The following is a 19,249-nucleotide window of genomic DNA, read 5'->3' as shown; positions in this document are numbered from 1 at the left end:
ATGGCATGTGGAAGTTCCTGGGCTGGGGATCAAACCTGTGCCACAGCACTGACCCAAGCCACAGCAGTGACAATGGCAGATCCTTAACCGCTAGGCCACCAGGGAACTCCCCATTTTTAGCTGCCTCCTTACCTTGACCCTGCGAAGCTGAAGGAAGGAAGGCAGGGTTCTCTTGGAGGCGGTGGAAGTGGAGAAGCAGGGAAAAGCCTCTTTCTCATCTCTTCTAACTTGTGTGCACCTCTCTCTCTCTCTCACCAAGCCCCATGCATGCTGGACCCGACAGTGTGCACTCAGAGATTAAGAAAACGGTGGTTAGAATTCTCGCAAGTCAGTCCGGGTAAGGGAAGCTTGCACCTGTCAGCAGAGAGGGACAAGGGAAAGGCCGAGCCCCTGTGCCGCGGGTAGAGCCTGGATTCAGCGAGATGCTCGGCGTGTCTGTCCAGGTTTAATGGTTTCCTTGCTCATTTGAATGTGTTATTGTTCTAGCAGCAGCCAGAGCAGCCGTTCGTAGACATGACCCATCACTGGTTAGAAAATGACAAATGTCAAACTATGTCTGACCCTAACGCTCTTGAGCTCTTTTTATCTGCGGTATCTCTTTGGAATAAAAATGCCTACTCCCTGCTGGGTCTTCTTAAAAATGCACATTGTCTCATCACATAAAAGCAGGGATGGCGGTGCTAGGGAAAAAGTAGAAGAAAAAGAAGAGGAGGAGGAGATGGAGAAGAAAAGGAAAGAAAAGACAAGAAAAGAAAAGAAGAGAAAAGAAAAGAAAAGGAATTCACTCGGACTTCTCAGGTTTGATGTGCAAGTCCAGAAACCTGTTGGGCCAAATGGTTCTTCATTAAGAACTTCCTTATATTCCTTTAAAACATTCGGTCCCAGAGTTCCCTTGTGGCCCAGCGGTTTAAGGACCTGGTGTTGTCACTGCAGCAGCTTGGGTCACTGCTGTGGCACAGGTTTAATCCCTGGCCCAGGAACTTCCATGCACCGCAGCTGAGGTCAAATAAAATAAAATAAAACATTTTGTCCTTTTTTTTTTTTTCTTTTTGGCCACAGCCAAGGCATGTGGAAGTTCCCAGATCAGGGACTGAATCCCATCTGCAGCTGCAACCTAAGACACAGCTGCAGCAACACCACATCTTTAACCCACTGCACTAGCCTGGGGATTGAACCCATACCTCCCATAGTGACTCAAGCTGCTGTAGAAACAACACCGGATCCTTAACCCAATGCACCAGAGGGGGAACTCCAAGATCCAAATCCTTAAACCACTGTGGGGCCAGGGACTGAACACCCAACAAAGCAGCAACCTGAGGAGTTTTCTTTGTGGCTCAGCGGTTAACGAACCCAACTAGGATCCATGAGGATGCGGGTTCCGTCCCTGGCCTCCCTCAGTGGGTTAAGGATCCGACGTCGCCATGAGCTGTGGTGTAGGTCACAGACACGGCTCGGGTCCTATGTTGCTGTGGCTGTGGCTGTGGCTGGCAGCTACAGCTCCGATTCAACCCCTAGCCTGGGAACCTCCATATGCCGAGGGTGCGGCCCTAAAAAGACGAAAGACAAAAGACAAAAAAAAAAAAAAGCAGCAACCTGAGCCACTTCAGTGACAACGCTGAATCCTTAACCCGCTGAGCCACACGGGAACTCCTGTCCCTTTCTAACTGGGCCCTGGTTTTGTGGTTCCATGTTCTGATCTTCAGGGAAGACTAACAGTTTTCAGAATGTCTGGGGCCAGCACCAAGGAGGGTGGCCTTCAGCTCCTTGGAACCCCATGAAAGTGAAGCTGCTGCCTGACAGCTTGTCTGTTTCTCCAAGCAAGGTAGAGAATGAACGGAAAGTGCACTAGGCAGTACCACGTGTCCCTGGGTGTCCTTCACGGTCTGGAGCCACGGTGTACCTGATACCTGGGGTGGTCTCTGGTGATATCCCGAGCGGAAGCCGCAAGGTTGGAAAAACACCATGACCAGGGCTGCTGTTCTAGTCAGAACCCATGTTTTGCCTGTGACGGTCTCTCACCGGCTTGAAATTTCAAACAGAAAAGGAAAGGTCAAGTTTGAGGTGGATGGACTCGACATATGCCAAGGTCCCTTCTGGATCTCACACTCTAGCAGCCTCTGCTCAGACAATGCTGGCTTTCCTGCCTCCACACCATCTTTTTGCCTGTTCGATTCTCTTATCAGCTAGGTGGGATGTGGAAAGGTAACATGAACAATTTGGAAAAATAAGTGTTCCGGAAGCGCCTTCACAATCTAAATGCCAGCCACAAAGTATTGTATGTACTCAAAACGAAATGAAGAAGTAATTTTCCTTCCATGAATGAACCATTTATGTCCAGTGGGTAAATTAGAGAAGGAACGCTCTCCCAATTACATTGAAATACACATCTTCTATCTAAAGCTGTAGGTCAAACCATGGGCAACAAGCTAGAATAATGAATATCTATGGCAACCGTTTTGCCATCACATGGAAGTGGGCGTTTGTTTCAATAATTAGAGATCCTCCTTATAAACCAGACCATACAAAAGAGCTTAGGTGTGCAGAAGACTAACCAGATCTCTTCCTTTGGTTTTTATTCTCCTTGTAAGGAGGAGACATGAGTCGTGATTTTTACAAACGCTACATACATCATGGAGCCTTGTGCCCCAGTAATAAAGTATGAGAAAATATCAATACCCAGTATGTGATCATTGCATACAAAGGCCCATGCTCCTCTTTGGGTCTCAGTTATCTCATCAAGACCATGCAGATAATGAAAAACACCTTCCCCGTGTGAGGGAGCCATTCGGTACGAAAGTAACTCCGAGCCTTCTCTGTTCTACAACTTGCATGAGTCTATGCTACTTATGGACCAAGACGGATGTAATTCATGTATCCCCATACAACATTATTAGACCAATTTATTAGCATGCTAAATAGCATTCGACCCTGGCAGGGCTGGCTCTGAGCAAATTGTGAAGGAGACGGAATTTATGAGAACCACAGTAACATTAGTATTAGCTACTATTGATTGAGCCCCAATGTTTAGGCTCCAGTTTAATTCATAAATAGATTTCCAAAGCCTAAAAGAGTGCTGACCTTCAAGCAATACTTGTCGAATGAAGGAATGAGCGGATGAAGGCTTTGTGCCAGGCACTATGGTAAGTGCTTTCTGCTTACTTCAGTATAAGTGCATTTTCTCCTCCGTGCCTGGGGCTGGCGGCACAAAAAGGAATTCGACGTGCTCCAGGCTAAGAGGAATGCTTTTTGTATATTTTTCCCCTCTTGGAATCTTCATGGTATAGGCATGACACACGGGAAAAGCAAGGCTCAGAGAGGGTAAGTTACTTATCTAAGGACACACAGACAGGAAATAGAGCCAGGATTCAACTCGAGGTCTGCCTGACCCTAGAGCCTAGCCTCTTTCCCTGGGAAACACTGCCTTTCTTCTGTCTTTTATTTATTTGCTGCTCTTCATGCAGAATCCCCGGATAAGGAAACATTAGGACTTCATCCTTTGAGTGAGAAGACACCAGTGGCCTAACTTTCTTTTTTTGTCTTTTTAGGGCCACATCCGCGGCATATGGAGGTTCCCAGGCTAGGGGTCGAATCAGAGCTGCAGCTGCCGGTCTACACCACAGCCACAGCCACGCAGGATCCGAGCTGCATCTACGACCTACACCACAGCTCACGGCAACACCAGATCCTTAACCCACTGAGTGAGGCCAGGGATCGAACCCGTGTCCTCATGGATCCTAGTCAGGTTTGTTTTCCCTGAGGCATGACGGGAACTCCCTAACTTGCCTCTTTCTATCTCGTGCCTCATTTCCTCACTTCATTCATTTGAATGTGCTACTGGCATCTTTCCTCTCTCTGCTCATGAGCTTCAGTGTTGATAGGCTTAGGATGGCACTGCGCTCCCAGGGTAACGTGCCCTCATTCTCCAGCACCCTGTTTCATGACAGTCTCCCAGATGAACCTGTACTGGGTCAAGATGGTGTCTTCACTGGCTTCCACTGGCCTCATTCACCCCCACTCCTCTCTGCCTGGTGGTTCTGCCCCATCCTTCATGGCCCAAGGCAGTCCTACCTTCTCCATGTCTCTCCCTATCAGCCTTGCCCTGTCTTCGAAGTTTTCCTGGACCTATTTTGGGCTTGGGCCATGGTGAGAAGTGGCTGTGTCAATGACCTTGGACTCAGAGGGCCTCAATTTAAGACTGTGAACCAGTTTCCTTACCCATAAATTATGGAAAATAATACATCCTTCACAGATAATACATGTGGAAGCAACTCCTAAACTCTGCAGCACTAAATGAATGTGTTATTAGTGTGAGCTTGTCTTCCCGTGCAAGACTTTTTTTTTTTACCAAAGGGTGTGACACTTAGAAATCATGCTTTTGGAAGACTGATTTGGTGACAGTCCCTGAGGGGCTGGATAGAGAGAGAGAAGTTGTAGGCCTGAAGATCTCTGCGGCGTTGGCTCTCCAGTCCAGGCCAGAGCTGATGGAACTGGGACAAGGGCTGATGGCCACTGAATGGAAAGGAAGCCTCTGTCCAGGCTGTTAATGAAGAGACAGGAAGTATGGCAACTACGGCCCTGGGTAAAAGTGGACAATAACTGGCACAGACTGGAGAGTGTGGTGGCCAAATACCCAGAGTCGGTGATTAAAGCTGTAACACAGGTGCGCTCTCTGAGAAAGAGAGGGAAAAGCAACGCAAACTTTAGGCACCAGAAAAAGAATTACTTTTTTTTTTTCCTTTGCCTCTTCTAGGGCCGCACCTGCGGCATATGGAGGTTCCCAGGCTAGGGATCGCAGCGGAGCTGTAGCCGCCAGCCTACACCTCGGCCACAGCAACACGGGAGCCGAGCCGTGTCTGCCACCTACACCACAGCTCAAGGCAACACCGGATCCTCAACCCACTGAGCGAAGCCAGGGATCGAACCTGCAACCTCATGGTTCCTAGTCGGAGTCGTTAACCACTGCACCACGACAGGAACTCTGAGAAAAAGAATTCCTAAGGGAGATAAGGGATAAGGAGATAGGAACAGACCACGCACATCAACCTCTTCAAAGGGGCTGATCCTTCGATTACTGGTACTTCTGGAAATTTCCAGAGGGACCAAGAGAAGAGTGGCAGCTGTGAAACAAAGAGCTCATTGCCATGCATGTCCCTTGGGTTATCTTTGCCCATGTCTTTCTCCAGGGAGATATGGATCCTTCCTCCCTCAAGCACGGTGCCAGCTCCTCAAAGGCCTCTGGCCTTTCAAGTTCCAGAGCCTTCGCAGAAGCAACTTTTGTATATTGTAAGTCGTCAGAAGACCCTACTTGCTTGGTTGCTTGAAAAGGAGAGGTGTGGGGCCAGGGGGGGGGGGAAGTCACTTTGTGATATGTAGGCTGAAGACAGGCTGAGTTCATCCTATAGCCTTTTCAGAGCTCTGAAGCCGTCACTAAGATATACACATCAGATTTCAGATAATATTGAATGTCTCCCCCCCCACCTCCGGGAAACTGCCCATCCGGTGAACCTGTATCCTCGCAGGCAAGAGGCATTCAAATAAAAATAAAGCTAAAAAGAGCGTTTGGAGGCTGGGGGATGAGGAATCCTCAGAGAAATCATGGTCTCTGCTAAGCGCAAGTGTGGTGGTCATTCTGCTCTGGAGGCCTAGAAGCAGGAGCGGTTGGCTCTGCTCGGGGGAGTCCAGGAAGGTTTTCCAGAAGAGGTGATAGGTCAGCTGAGTTTTGATGGATGAACGTGAAGCACTTGTCCAAGGAACAGAGGGGAATGGGAAGATAGTCCTAGTGGGGGCAGAGTAGGGGAGTGGGCAGGATGGAGAACGATGAGGCGTTCCGGTGGGCGGAGCACAAAATACAGGGTTGGGAAGGGCCAGTAAGAAAGACAGCAACATAGGAGTTCCCGCTGTGGGTCCTGGCGCAGCGGAAACGAATCCAACGAGGAACCATGAGGTTGAGGGTTCAATCCCTGGCCTCACTCAGTGGGTGAAGGATCCGGCATTGTCGTAAGCTGTGCTGTAGTTTGCAGGCGCAGCTTGGATCTGGCGTTGCTGTGGCTGTGGTGTAGGCCGGCAGCTACAGCTCCGATTCGACCCCTAGCCTGGGCATCTCCATATGCTGCGGGTGCGGCCCTAAAAAAAAAAAAAAAAAAAAAAAAAGATAGCAACAGAGACTATGGCCTGGCAGCAAAGATCCAGAGCTCCTGAATGACCTGGAAATTGATCTGGAAAGCAATGGGTACCATGGGGAGAGAAGGGCAAGCTTGAGCAGGAGAGGGCTGTGGTTCGGGTGAGGTCAGAGGCTCACTCTGCTGGCTGTGGGAGGGCTGGTCTGGGGAGTGGGAGAGACGACAGGGCTGCAAGTCAACCAGGTATCCTAGGGAGGAAGGCACAGCTTCTTCCTCATCTGCGTATTCGGCAACCGAAGTAGGTCCCCAGCAAGCTGAGAGAAGGGTCTGAGAGAGGAGACCTGACTCAACTAGGTCTTGGCTTGGAGGACAGCAGCAGCGAGCACACACTGCGTTCCCTCTGCATCCACCAGCACGTGTACCCCAGCATCAGGTGACATGCCTCACCTGGGAAAACCAACTATACCATGGTCAATCTAGGTAAGCCTTTGCCCATAGGCCTTACCCAGTACATGAAACTGCAAACTCCTCTTGGCTTGTATATCTCCCCTCCCTCTAGCGCTGAGCAGCATCTGGCACATAGTAGGTGCTCAATGAACATTTATTAATCTGAAATAGGGACACTCCTACGGGATTCAGTCAGAGGCCTGATCTTTTTCAGTCTTGGTTGAGCCACTCAAGCTCTGTGGCAATGTGGACAAGCCACAAAACTTTGGGGAGACTCCGTTTGCTTATCTATTTATTTTTTCTTGTTGGGGGGGCCACACCTGCAGCATATGGAGGTTCCCAGGCTACGGGTCGAATAGGAGCTGCAGCAGCCAGCCTACACCACAGTCAGAGCAACGCCAGATCCGAGCCGCATCTGTGACCCACATCACAGCTCATGGCAACACCGGGGCCTTTAACCCACTGAGCAGGGCCAGGGATCGAACCTGCATCCTCACGAACACTATGTTGGGTTCTTAACCTGCTGAGCCACAGTGGGAACTCCTCCATAGCTATTTTAAAAATCACTAACATTTTCTAAAAGTATGAGAGTGTACCTGGAAGCATGTTGCCAACTCTAAAGTACTGTATGGCCCAAAGTGGTATATCCATAAAATGGAATCCTATTCAGCCAGAGAAAGGAGGCGCTGTTATGTGCTACCACATGGATGGATCTTAAAAAAAAAAAACCCATGATGCTAAGTGAAAGAAGCTAGGCACAAAAGGCTACCTATGACATGACCCTTTTTATATGAAATGTTCAGAATTGGCAAATCTCTAGAGGCAGAAAGCAGATTAGCGGTTGCCAAGGGCTGGGGGGGGAGCAGGGATTGGACTTTGCTTAATGTGCTTCCTTTTGAGATGAGGCAGATATTCTGGAACTAGATAGTGGTAATGGTTGTACACCATTGTGAATCTAAGTGCCACCAAATCGTACACATTATTTTTAAAAATATTTTAAACATTTGTTTTCTTTTCTTTTTTGGCTGCCCCGCGGCATGTGGGGTTCCCCCCACCGTACCGGGCCAGGGATCTGAACCTGTTTCAGGGCCCCAGAGACGCTGCCGAGCCCATTGCACCACAGTGGGAACTCTAAATCATACACTTTAAAATAGAAAAATTTGGGAGTTCCCGTCGTGGCGCAGTGGTTAACGAATCTGACTAGGAACCATGAGGTTGCGGGTTCGGTCCCTGCCCTTGCTCAGTGGGTTAACGATCCGGCGTTGCCGTGAGCTGTGGTGTAGGTTGCAGACGCGGCTCGGATCCCGCGTTGCTGTGGCTCTGGTGTAGGCCTGTGGCTACAGCTCTGATTCAACCCCTAGCCTGGGAACCTCCATATGCCGCGGCAGCGGCCCAAGAAATAGCAACAACAACAACAAAGACGAAAAAGACAAAAAAAAAATAGAAAAATTTGTGTATTTTATCACAACTTTGAAAAGCCCCCTCCCCAAGGGCTATATGAGAGTGAGGGTTAATCATCCTGAGAAGTTACTGATTCTTGCATCCTACATGCAGCTCCCAACCCATTTTTCTGGCATTCAGAGTACTTACAGAGTAGGTGCCTCCCCCCCCCCCCAACCCCAGGAGCACAGAAAAGCTGGAGTGGGAGTGGGGGAGGGACGGAGGAGCCCTGGCAAAGGGAAGCGGGATGGTATTTGTTTCGTAGATTGCCAGTTGTTCACCCTGTTTTGTATTTAAATGAAAGGAGGCTTTGAAGTGGGAGCCGCCTCTGAGCAGGGCTTGGGGTTCCTGCCTGGTGCGGTAAAGTTCAGACTTGTCCAGATCCGTTTCTAGCCAGAGGTTACTGTTTTTGGTGGAAAAGACTCAAGTTTTGGTTAATAATACATGAACAGGAAGAGCCAGAGTAAATGGGGCGGGGGTGGGGGGGAGACAAGGAATGGGCTCCTCCTGGACTTGGCATGAAAGGAAGCTTTCTCTGATTTGGGCTTGGCAGTTTTCTCGCTTAAGGTGGCTAAGCTTCATTTTATTATTAATGCTGGTTGTATCTCAGATCGTAATCTCTTTGGTAAAGAACATCTTTAAGTAAATGCATCAATCAATGAAAGTTAAAAGTGCTGGGCTAAAGCCCTAGCAATGCCTTGAGGACCTGATGGTTATCAGTTTGAGGAAAACCTGGACCATTTGAAAGCACCTCGAAAATGGCAGGAAACTCATCTGTAGTTGAGTCTGCATATTTAGAAAGACTCCTCTCCTAGCTGCAGAGTGAAATGTTCTGCCAACCCAGAGAAATTGGAAATTCTAAGTCCCACTTCTAGACGGGTCACAATCTGTCTGTTTACGCTGACGATCTCCAAGAGTTAATAAAATGTAGAAGAGTCTGCAGTGGGCTTTCCAAACAACAGCTACTAGTTTCTACAGCTCCTCACAGCCAACCATGTCAACGCAGTTTACAAACAACAGTGGAAGAAGTCTCAACAAACCCTATGAGGGCGATAATTGTAATGATGGTTCATATCTTCACCCTATGTAATTTTATGGGAATTGAGTGTCTAGCCAAATAATAAGTTCCAGCCCCTTTTATCTGCCCAGTTCCCAGCACACTCCCGAGGTGTCTGAGGCACTTCTCACCCTAACCTCTTACAGCAAGATTGTAACAATAACAACGGTAATGACAAGTTCCCAATCTGCACAGTTCCCTTCATTAAAGGAGCCCTGGGAGCTTCAAAAACACTCATTAATGGACTCTGACAAAGCTTAGAAGGTTGGAAAGACTCACCCAGTTCCAGTTTTCGGGTGGCTAAGTGGAGACGGGGTCCCAGAGAGGTGTGAATCTCTGTCAAGAGGCTTAAGGGCGGAGGGGAATGGAGGGTCTGAGCTACCTTCATTCCAAGGGACCTGGGAGTCAAGTCCCGGATTCTAGACCCGCCCGCCGCCCGCTGTTAGCCTCAGTTTCCCTGAGAACAGGAGGGTTTGGGCCAGAAGGTTTCCAAGGTTAACCGTGACTTTGTCCACCACCTCGTGGTTGGAGTGGGGGTGGGGTTTCTCCCACTTGAGGGTTCGATCAGACTTGCAGCCGCAGAACCAGGCTGCGGGGGGGTGGGGCCGGGGGTGCTGAGCTTGCGGGCCAGGCTCCCGAGCGAACAGGCAGGTGCTCCGTGAGCCCCTTCTGATGGAGAGCAGGTCTGAGGAGGCCAGGTGAGGCTCTAGGGCCAGCACGGAGTTTCGAGTCCCTCTGGTGCCCGCAGGAACAATGAGCGTAATGTCAGCTTGTCCCCTCCTACCCAGGAGCCGGGCGGTTAGGAGCGTCCTCCCGGCTGCGGGGCGGCAGCGGCGGGGGGTGGAGGTGGGGGTAGGTATCTAGGCGGGAGGGCGCCATCCGGCTTTAGCCCGCGGGCAGCGGGTCAGGTGGCCGCGCACGGAAGGCCTAGGACTCTCGAACGTGGGCTTCGGGACAAGTCCCCAGCCTCTAGGTCCCCGGGGACTTGGGCTCTGCACCCCGGAGAAGTTAGCCTGTTCTCGCCGGTGGGGGCGGCGGGCGGGCTCCCCGCCTCCCGGGAGGCAGGGAGGAGGGAGGAGCCCAGCGGGGCGTGTTGCGCGAGGGAGCGCCGCGCGCCCGGTGCGGCCCCCTAGGAAGTGGATTTGGCCGCTCCGGATCCAACCCTGCTTCCAGGTTTTCTCCCGTCCCGGCCCTGCGTGCTCCCGCCTGCCTCCGGCCCCCCCGCCGCCCGCCCCCTCCCCCTGAGTGCCGCCCGCTGGGCCAAGTTTGTCGAGCGTCGCCGCGCACGCCGGCCAGTCAATCAGCGGCGGAGCTGAAGAGGGCACAGCCGTGCGGCCGAGGACAGAGCGAGCCGAGCCGAGTCGAGCCAGCGGAGCGGACCAGCGCCGGGCAGCCCGAGCCGCGCGCCGCGAGCGCCCGCCGTCGCCCACGCCCTCCTCGGCCCCCGCGGCGCCTGCCACCTTCCCCTCCTTCCTCGCGCCCCAGTCCCGCCGCCGGCCAGCTCGCCCCGATCGCTGCCGCCGCGGAGCCCCGAGGTCACCGGCCCGCGCCTCCGCTCCCCTGGGCCGCGCACCGCCTCCACGTCTTCCTCCTTCTTCTCTCCCGGCCGGGCGCCTGGCACCGGGGACCGTTGCCTGACGCGCGAGGCCCAGCTTCACTTTTCGCCCCGCGTCTCCTTCTCCTGCTGTTCTCCAACTCCTCCAACTCCCTCGTCCTCCGTTCGGGAGCCCCCGACTCCGCGCCCGCCCGCCCGCCCCTTTCCATCCCTTCCCGAAGGTGGGAGCGCGTACGCCCCGGCCCGCCCCATGGCACGGTTCGGCTTGCCCGCGCTGCTCTGCACCCTGGCCGCGCTCAGCGCCGCGCTGCTGGCTGCCGAGCCCAAGTCGAAAAGTTGCTCGGAAGTGAGACGTCTCTACGTGTCCAAAGGCTTCGACAAGAACGATGCCCCCACGCACGAGATCAACGGTAGGTGGGAGCCCCCGGGAGGCGAGCGCAGAGACGGGCACCCGGGAGCAGGGGCTGCGGCACCCCCCTCGACCCGCCGCCCCCCGCCCCGCGCCGGACGCAGGTAGCCGAGAGGGAGAAATGGGCAGGCGCGCCGGAGCGAGCCGCGGCGCAGAGCGTTCCCGGGGGACGAGGCGGCCCCCGGTACGCCGCTGGCGGAGGGGCGCCCGCGAGTGGCCCGGTGCCCCTCCCGCGGTCTCCCGGCTCCCAGGAAGCCCCAGAGGACTCTGGCCCGCAAAGTGTGTGTCACCGGCTCCCTAGCCTTTTCCGGGTTGAACTCCTTACTGGGCTCCCCGCTTTGTTGTGGGGGTGACGGGAGTTCGGGTGGGGTGGGGGCGCCAGTGGGGGGCCTCCTAGAGCTTGCCGGATGCCGGGGGGCGCAAAACGTGGAACTCGGCTTGATGTTTCATTGATGTTCTTTAAAAACCCACTCCCCGCCTCTCTCCTACCGCTGACATGGATTAGGAGTTGCAGTAGTTCCAGCGGCTTTAGAAGTCGCCTTTAAAAAGCAAACGACTCCCCTACCCCTCCAGACCCTGACTTTTGGGAACTCTCCTGCTTTCCGGAAGGTGGCGGACGGGAAGAATATTTTTCTCCTCCTTTCTTTTTCTTTCTTTTTTTTTTCTCACCTCATTTTAAGGGTTAATTGCACTTTAAATTGTAAACATTTGAAAGGACTGATTACAGGAAACCTGAATCTCAGTTTGGAGATGGTTATGCAAATGGAGACGGCTGAGCCTGTGAAAAAGTTCTCCGGATTTCGGCGCTCGGGGTGCGTGGGGTGTTTGTGAAAGCCCTTCTGGGAGCGCTGGGGAGGCAGCTTTCCGGCCGGTGCCCTTCGCCCCTCCTCGCCAGGCAGGCGACGGTGGCGGTGGCCGGGCCGGTCCCCTTTGGGTCGCACTCATTCGCAGAGGCCAACTGTTGCGCGCAGCCCCGCGGGCCGCGCTGGGGCAGCGGCGGCGCAGGTAGCCTGTTCGCCCCGAGGGTTGGGCAAGAACCGCGAATCTAGCTGGCCGATGGCCAGCGTAACCTAACGGAGAAGTGAGCGATTGGAGCCCCGGGGGCCAAGCCTCCATTCCGAACCTTTCATGGAAGTGAGCAGAGCGCGCCTTTGCCTCGAGGAGTTGGTCACCCCGGTGCGGCGGGCAGGGGGCCGGCAGCCAGCAAAGGAAATACTGTAATTTCAACCAGGAGCTTCCAAAGGCTTAGGAAGACTTGGGGGTCATTTTTTTGGGAAGGGCTATTAATAACCTTGGAGATTAAGTGCAGTCATCAATTGCATATAAATTACAAAGGTAATTGAGGGAAGTCGCCGGGCACTTTCCGAGTGTGACCAGCATCTATCTCGAAATAGAACCTAGGAAATCGTTGGAACAGCCCAGGAGCCCACGGCACCTTGGCAGTTATCAAGTAACTGGCGCATTACTGATTAGAGACTGTCTGCCCTTGAATTCAGCCTGTCTTTCTGGGAGCTCCAGTCTGTCTTCACAGTGGCATGATTTTATTGGTTGTAGAGCCCTAAGCAGCCCTCTCTCTCCCCCCTCTCCCGCCCCGCCCTAAAAAGTAAAGTTGAACCAGCAGCCACTGAAGCTTGGGGGCTCCACAGGTCAGACCTGGGGTCTTTGTGCCCTGCAAGGCTTGGGCCGCAGCCCAGCCGAGATGATTGGCGTGAAGGCTACAGTTGTCATTCCCACATTTAGAGGGCATAGATGCAGCGATGCACTTAATGGGAATGTGACAGGTTTTCACAAGATGTGCCTTTGAGGTGGACCGCGGTGTTGGGGAGTGGCTTGTGAAATGGCCCTCCCCACTTTGTCCAGCTTTGCTTTGTGCAGCCTGGCAAAGGCAGGCCATCTTCTGCAGGAAGTTGGAAGGGTGCTCAAGGACAGTGCAAGGTGTTCCCTATGATTGTCACGGTCTCCAGAAAACACCTGAGGAATATTTTCGCATACACGTCTCTCTGGACACATTCCCCCAGACAGATGGGAGAGTTATGAGTGACCAGCAGCAGGAAATGGAAGCTCATGTGCTCACACCCAAAACATTTTATTCTTTTTGTCTTGTCCTTCATCTCCCTCCCAGGGCTGCTGCTTTTATTTCCCCTTTTGAATGACCTACTGGACTGCATTCTCCCGAGGAACAAAGGAAGTGCCTTTTTAGCTGGAATCCTTGGAAGACCACCAAGGACTTTAGCTCATGCAGTGCGATTTCGCACCACTTTCAACAATAACAAAAATGCATGACTGAATGGCTCAAAAATGTGGAGTGTTAGAGGCATTCATTTGAGTCTAGGACACTGTCACAACACAGACAGACCCAAGTAAATACCTTTCGGCGGCCCGTATAGAAACAGCGGTAATCCTTTACCATCACCCTGGCCTCTCCAGATGCCGACATTGTCCTTGGCTTCCCCGGGCTCCACTCAGATAATTTCGGTCATTTTGGAGAGCAGAGTCATTGTAGCAACTTGACTAAGTGAATTGCCAGGCACTTTCCTTGGTCGGAGGGGGTATAAGGTCCCAGATTGTTTTCCAGGCACCAGGGTCACAGCGTCTGGGTGCCCAGCTCCAGGCTTAGCCCCAAGTTGAAGGCTTGATTCCCCGTGGCCTTGCACTTGCCTTCCAGAAGCTTGAATGGGCGTTAAGCACACTCCAGGTTCTTAAGGACTCCAAGTCTTTTCAGATCATAATTAAGATAAGTTGATGTGCTCTCAAGGGTGTCAGGGAGTGCCGCCTGTTGACAGGGCCTCCAGCTGAGGTCCTGCCTTGCCTCTCCACTGGACCCTGGTACTTCACCAAATGACAACGGGTGGCCCAGATGCCATGATGAAGAGGGATCTGGAACACAAAACGTAGGGTTTTTTGGTTCAGCTTTCAATGGGCAGATCTTTTGGAGCGCCTACTGTGTGCACCATTCTATGCTCAGCACCGGAGAGGCAGCAAGGACAGGAGGGCCTCCTCGGCCGCCAGGACTTTTCTGGGTCGTAGGGAGATAAGCCACAAGTACACACACACACACACACACACACACACACACATACACATGCACACGATTGGAACAGAGCATGCTGTGTGCTAAGTAGCACACCAGTGATGCAGATGAGAAGGGCGTGCACCAGGAGTTCAAGGGAGAGGGGATTTGGAATAGGGTCCTAACCCGCTAATGGCGGTTCAATAGTAAAATTCATACCAGTGGTAACTGGAAGTGGTAAAATCCTACCCTCATTGTGCCTCGCTCCATAAGGGCAGGATAAAGGATATGACACAATTGGCATTTTATTCTTAATCTAATCTTGGTTTGACATTGTCGGGAAGAGCTAAGCCATTAGTTAGAAACCTTCTTAGAGCTTGCCAAAGGGCCCTACCACAGTGACATTGAATGATACTAGGGAGAACTTTGCATCACAGTTGTGATTTTGGAGTTGTTTTTTTTTTTTCGTTTTGTTTTTGTTTTTTCCCTGTTCCCATTCAGGTTCTCGAGCAGTGCACCTGTGATCGTAGGCAGGCTCGCATGCACACCTGAAAGGATTCTGGGGATCACATAAGCTGTGTTAGGATTTCGTGTGTTGGAAAAGTGGGAATATTTTGTGATACTGCGTCAATTGTTCATTGTAAGACCTGGCCGATGTCTTCACGAATCGTATTCCCTCTTCCCTACTTGAAGTAGATGGGTTAGATTTTGCAGAGAACTTGTGATTTTTCTCTTCTGTTGGAAGCACGGGTTGCTTTGGCTCTCTGTTTCCCTTGAGAAGAGGCTCTAATTGAGCCACAGGGCCTGCCAGTATAGAAATTACCTCAAGGAATATAAGAACCATCGCCTAGGTAGTCTCCATAAAGAACTTGGTAAACGTCCTGGCATCTGCAGTTCAAGCTCTAGTTAGAACATACAACTATAAAATGTTTGATTCGGCATAATTACTCTTTTCCTTTTTTTTATTTGACTCGTACCGGGTTGCATGCAATTTCAGGATTAGCTGGAGACTAGACTGAGGGATGAAAAAGGAAATTTAAAAAAGTTTATTTTTAAAAAACCTTATTGGCGTATACTTGGCTTACAGTGTCTCAGGTGTACAGCAAAGTGAATAGTTACACATAATCTATATATCCACTCTTTTTCAGATTCGTTTCCCATATAGGTAATAATAGAATATTGGGTAGATTCCCCTGTGCTGTGCAGTAGGTCCTTGTTACTTATCTATTTTATCATATATAGTAGTGTGTATAGGTTAATCCCAACCTCCCAATTTATCCCCCCTGCCGTATTCACCCTTTGGTAGCCCTAAGTTTGGTTTCTTAATCTTTGAGTCAATTTCTGTCCTGTAAATTATTTTGTAATAATAACTTTTTAAAAATTAAATTCCTCATATTAGTGATCTCGTGACTTGTCTTTCTCTGACCGCACTCTGTATAATCATTTCTGGGTCCATCCATATTGCTGCAAATGGCATTCCCTCCTTTCTTCTGGCCGAGTAATATTCCATTGTATGCATGTACCACGTCTTCTTCATCCGTTGCTCTGTTGATGGATATTTAGGTTGTTGCCAAGTTTTGGCTATTGTAAATAGTGCTGCAGTGAACATTGAGGTGATGTATCTTTTTGAAATACAGTTTTCTCTGGATAGATGCCCGGGAATGAGATGGCTGGATCATATGGTAGTTCTATTTTTCGTTTTTAAGGAACTTCCATAGTGTTCTCCATTGCGGTTGTACCATTCTCACCAACAGTGTAGGAGGGTTCCCCTTTCTCCAGCATTTATTGATTGTAGACTTTTTGATGATGGCCATTCTGACTGGTGTGAGGTGAACCGAGTTTGTTTTTTTTATCTCATCAAGGGAAACAACTTCAGTGTTCACCTCAATCAGCTGGAAGTGAGTCTCAGGCTCCCCAACAACATGAACTGGTTTAGCACTTAGGTGGTTCCCATATACGTTCCCCTAAAAAGCATTTTTCCTCATGAAAAGAGCGAGTAATTATTTAAGTGCTTTCCCTGGGCCTGGTCCTAAAATGGATATTTAAAGTCCACAGCAAAACCATATGAAATCAGAAGGAGTATACATCGTCACCCCCACTTTACAGATTAGGAAACTGAGATTGAAAGGGATGTATTCTTTTAATTAATTGATTGATTGATTGATTGATTTTTTTTTTTTTGGTCCGTGCCCATTGCATATGGAAGTTCCCAGCCAGGGTCGGAACCTGTGCCACAGCAGTAACCTGAGCCTCCGTGGTGACAGCACCAGATCCCTAACCTGCTGCACCACTGGGCAACTCCCGTGGCGCTGTTCTGATGACTGTAGTAAGCAGGATCCAATCCTGTCCTTTGCAGGCAGAGTGTAGACAATCTGTATAGTGTAGTAGACAACCTTTTTAAAATTGTTTTATTTTGTGATTTTTATTTTTTCCGTTATAGTTGATTTACAGTGTTCTGTCAATTTCTACTGTCTAGCACAAGTGACCTAGTCACACACACGCTCACATATATTCTCTTTCTCACATTATTCTCCATCATGTTCCATCATAAATGACTGGATATAGTTCCCTGTGCTATACAGCAGGATCTCATTGCTTTTCTACTCTAAATGCAAGAGTTTGCATCTATTTTATTTTATTTTTTGCTTTTTAGGGCTGCACCTGCGGCATATGGAGGTTCTCAGGCTCAGGGTTCAAGCGGAGCTGTAGCCGCCGGCCTCCACCACAGTCCCAGCAGCGCAGTTTGCATCTATTAACCCGCCTCCCAGTCCATCCCATGTTAACAGGAGGAGGAATGAAATTGTCTTTCCTGGGTCATAGGGCGCCAAGGATAGTTTCTGAGGACGGGATGTCATCGCTCTTTCAGGAAGATTAACAAGGGGTGCTGCGAATGAAGGGCTGGTGAGGCACAGGGACGTTAAGGCAGGGAAGGTGGTTTCTGGGAGTCACTTCTGAACGCCCCAGGGGAATGAGCCCTCTTCCTCCAAATCTCCTCCCCCCACCTCCCACCCAGCTTGATTCGGATCCATGATCTTTGTCTCATGGTGAATCGCATGAGCAGGCCCTTGGGTGTCTCCTCGCCTTGGCTGTGGGCAGGCTGAGGGCAGATGGCAGCTCCTGGCGTTTTGTGTGCCCAGTAGTACCAAGTGCCCTGGCGCAGTGCAGTATTTGTTCAACAAGTGGGGGGATGACATAGACAGTTCTATCGCATCCTCTGGCAGGAGGAATGGGATTAGACTGCCTTGCTGATAGATTGTCATTCCCCGGCCTTGCTCTCCTGGGAGGCTTTTGGGTCTAAACATTCTGAAGTGAAATAAATTTCGAGTAAATCTCCTAGAAATGTTGTTATAACTTGGAGAATGTTTTTATTCTTTGGGGGGAGAACTTGTCTTTACCACTTCATTAATAACCGAGTGCTACAGGAATTTTCCAGAAGGATTCCGAATTCTGCTTTCTTCCTGCTTTGAGATACACTTCTTTAAGAAACAAACAGCTGAGACGTTTGTGATTCGGCAGTTTAGGGCCAATGTAGAAGAGTAATTTAACACCTGAGATTCAGCAGACAGCACTGTTCAGTGCACACGAGTGACCTTTTTAAAAGTCGTACCTTGCCTGTCTTTCCCAAGGGAAGAACACAGGCTTCATAAGGATAGCAGGATACTTTCTGTAGGGAGACACACTAAAAATACGAGCAGGTTAAAGGTAGCATTTTCAACTCCATGCGCTTAAACATCTGTTGCTTACCATACAGAACATGAAAGTATAGAAAATTCACAAAGCGATTCCGTTCTGGAGGTAATTGGAAATATTATATTTAAGTTCTGATGCATTTAATTCAGCAATCTGGTGGGAGCAAAAAATCAAAGCGATCCATCAGCCAGGTATTCAACTCTTGAAAAAGAAACTCTTAACAAATGTTAGAAATTAGGGGGAAAAATTTGAATGGGAGAGTTACAAAAGTCAATAACCTCCAGGAAACCTGCAAACTATGTAAAAACATCTTATTGGAAGCCCAGATAAATGTGTGCCAGACATCAAAAAGACCAGCTGCTTGAGGGAAGCAAAAAAGAACCGGGCATGACTAACTGGCAGAGTGAAAGAGGCTGCTCAGGGAAAAAGGCATCTTTCACTAAATGGAAAGAGTTTAAGCCAGGAAAAGAGGGAAGTCCACAAGGTGTAGGGCAGGGCAGGTACAAACAAGAAATTAAGTGCCCTGAAAGGGAATCGGAGGTGAACCTTGCCAGGGATTTGAAAGAGGGCCCATGTGATGATAACGGCGCAGAGTGTGATCTGAGTCCAGCTGCTCGGAGGAAGAGCAGTGGGGCTTCTTGAAGGGGAAGCCATGTCCCATTAACCCCCCAGGATTCATCGAGGGGAACAAGAAAAGAAGCCAGGTGGCTGCAGGCAAACAGTCAGAGCTAGGTGAGATTTTCAAGAATGATGCAGTGGCATTCCGCAGCACAGTGTATGCAGAAGATGCATTTACTCCGGGATGAGTGGGGATACTGTTGTACTGAAAAGAGGAAATGATGGGACACGGGGGAGAAACAGGAAATGCCACTGTCCCAGATGGAGTAGGTTACCTGGGGAGGCCATGGTTTCTTGGAAAGAGCAGCTCTAGCCTAACTCCGTGACCCAAGAGTTGTCTGATATCTTTGGTGAGGCTCTTGGTCCTTCATTTGAACCGTGGGAGTGGGGTTGTTGGAATACTGGATTCTCGATCCCGGCTACGCGTTAGAACCACCTGGACAGCTCTTAAAAGTCCACTAATGCCTGGGCACCACCCCAGACCAATTAGATCATACTTTCTGGCAGTGGGGCCAGGTTAATGGTCCTTTTTTTCAAAGCCCCTCAGTGGTTCGCACGAGCAGCCGTGGCTGAGAACCACCACCCTAGAGGATCTCTGAAACCCTTTCCATCCCCGAGAGTTTGGGATTTCTCAATTTTCCGATGAACTTCGCGCCAGTGTTATCTCCGGAGAGCGCCTTCCTTTAGACTCAGTGTGTGCTTGTTTTCATTTTGGCCGACTTGGATTTAAGAGGAAGGTCTGTGCAACTTGGGGAAAAATATTTTTGAATCAAGGTGCAAGTCTGTGCCATAACCAGGGATGCTTTGCCGAGGGTAGAGATATAAGCCTAGGACATTGAGAGTACTTTGGAGAGAATTAGAAAGGAATCCAGCCTTGCGGTTGCTTATTGATTAAGTGTCAGCG

The 19,249-nt window shown here is 50.4% G+C and overlaps 1 protein-coding gene across 1 annotated transcript in view; it reads left to right on the top strand.

The window, feature by feature from the left end:
* Positions 1-10,855: 10,855 nt before the first annotated feature.
* Positions 10,856-19,249, top strand: part of GPC4 (glypican 4) — a 114,290-nt gene continuing 105,896 nt past the window's right edge. Inside the window, exon 1 of the mRNA XM_047764864.1 lies at positions 10,856-11,028. Coding sequence (XP_047620820.1) covers positions 10,869-11,028 — 160 coding nt within the window. The 5' untranslated portion in view covers positions 10,856-10,868. The remainder of the gene's footprint in view (positions 11,029-19,249) is intronic.

Source organism: Phacochoerus africanus, chromosome X, assembly GCF_016906955.1.
Source record: "Phacochoerus africanus isolate WHEZ1 chromosome X, ROS_Pafr_v1, whole genome shotgun sequence".
Classification (NCBI taxonomy): domain Eukaryota; kingdom Metazoa; phylum Chordata; class Mammalia; order Artiodactyla; family Suidae; genus Phacochoerus; species Phacochoerus africanus.
Note: the sequence above shows the minus strand (reverse complement) of the source record. Positions and strands in the feature narration are given on the sequence as shown.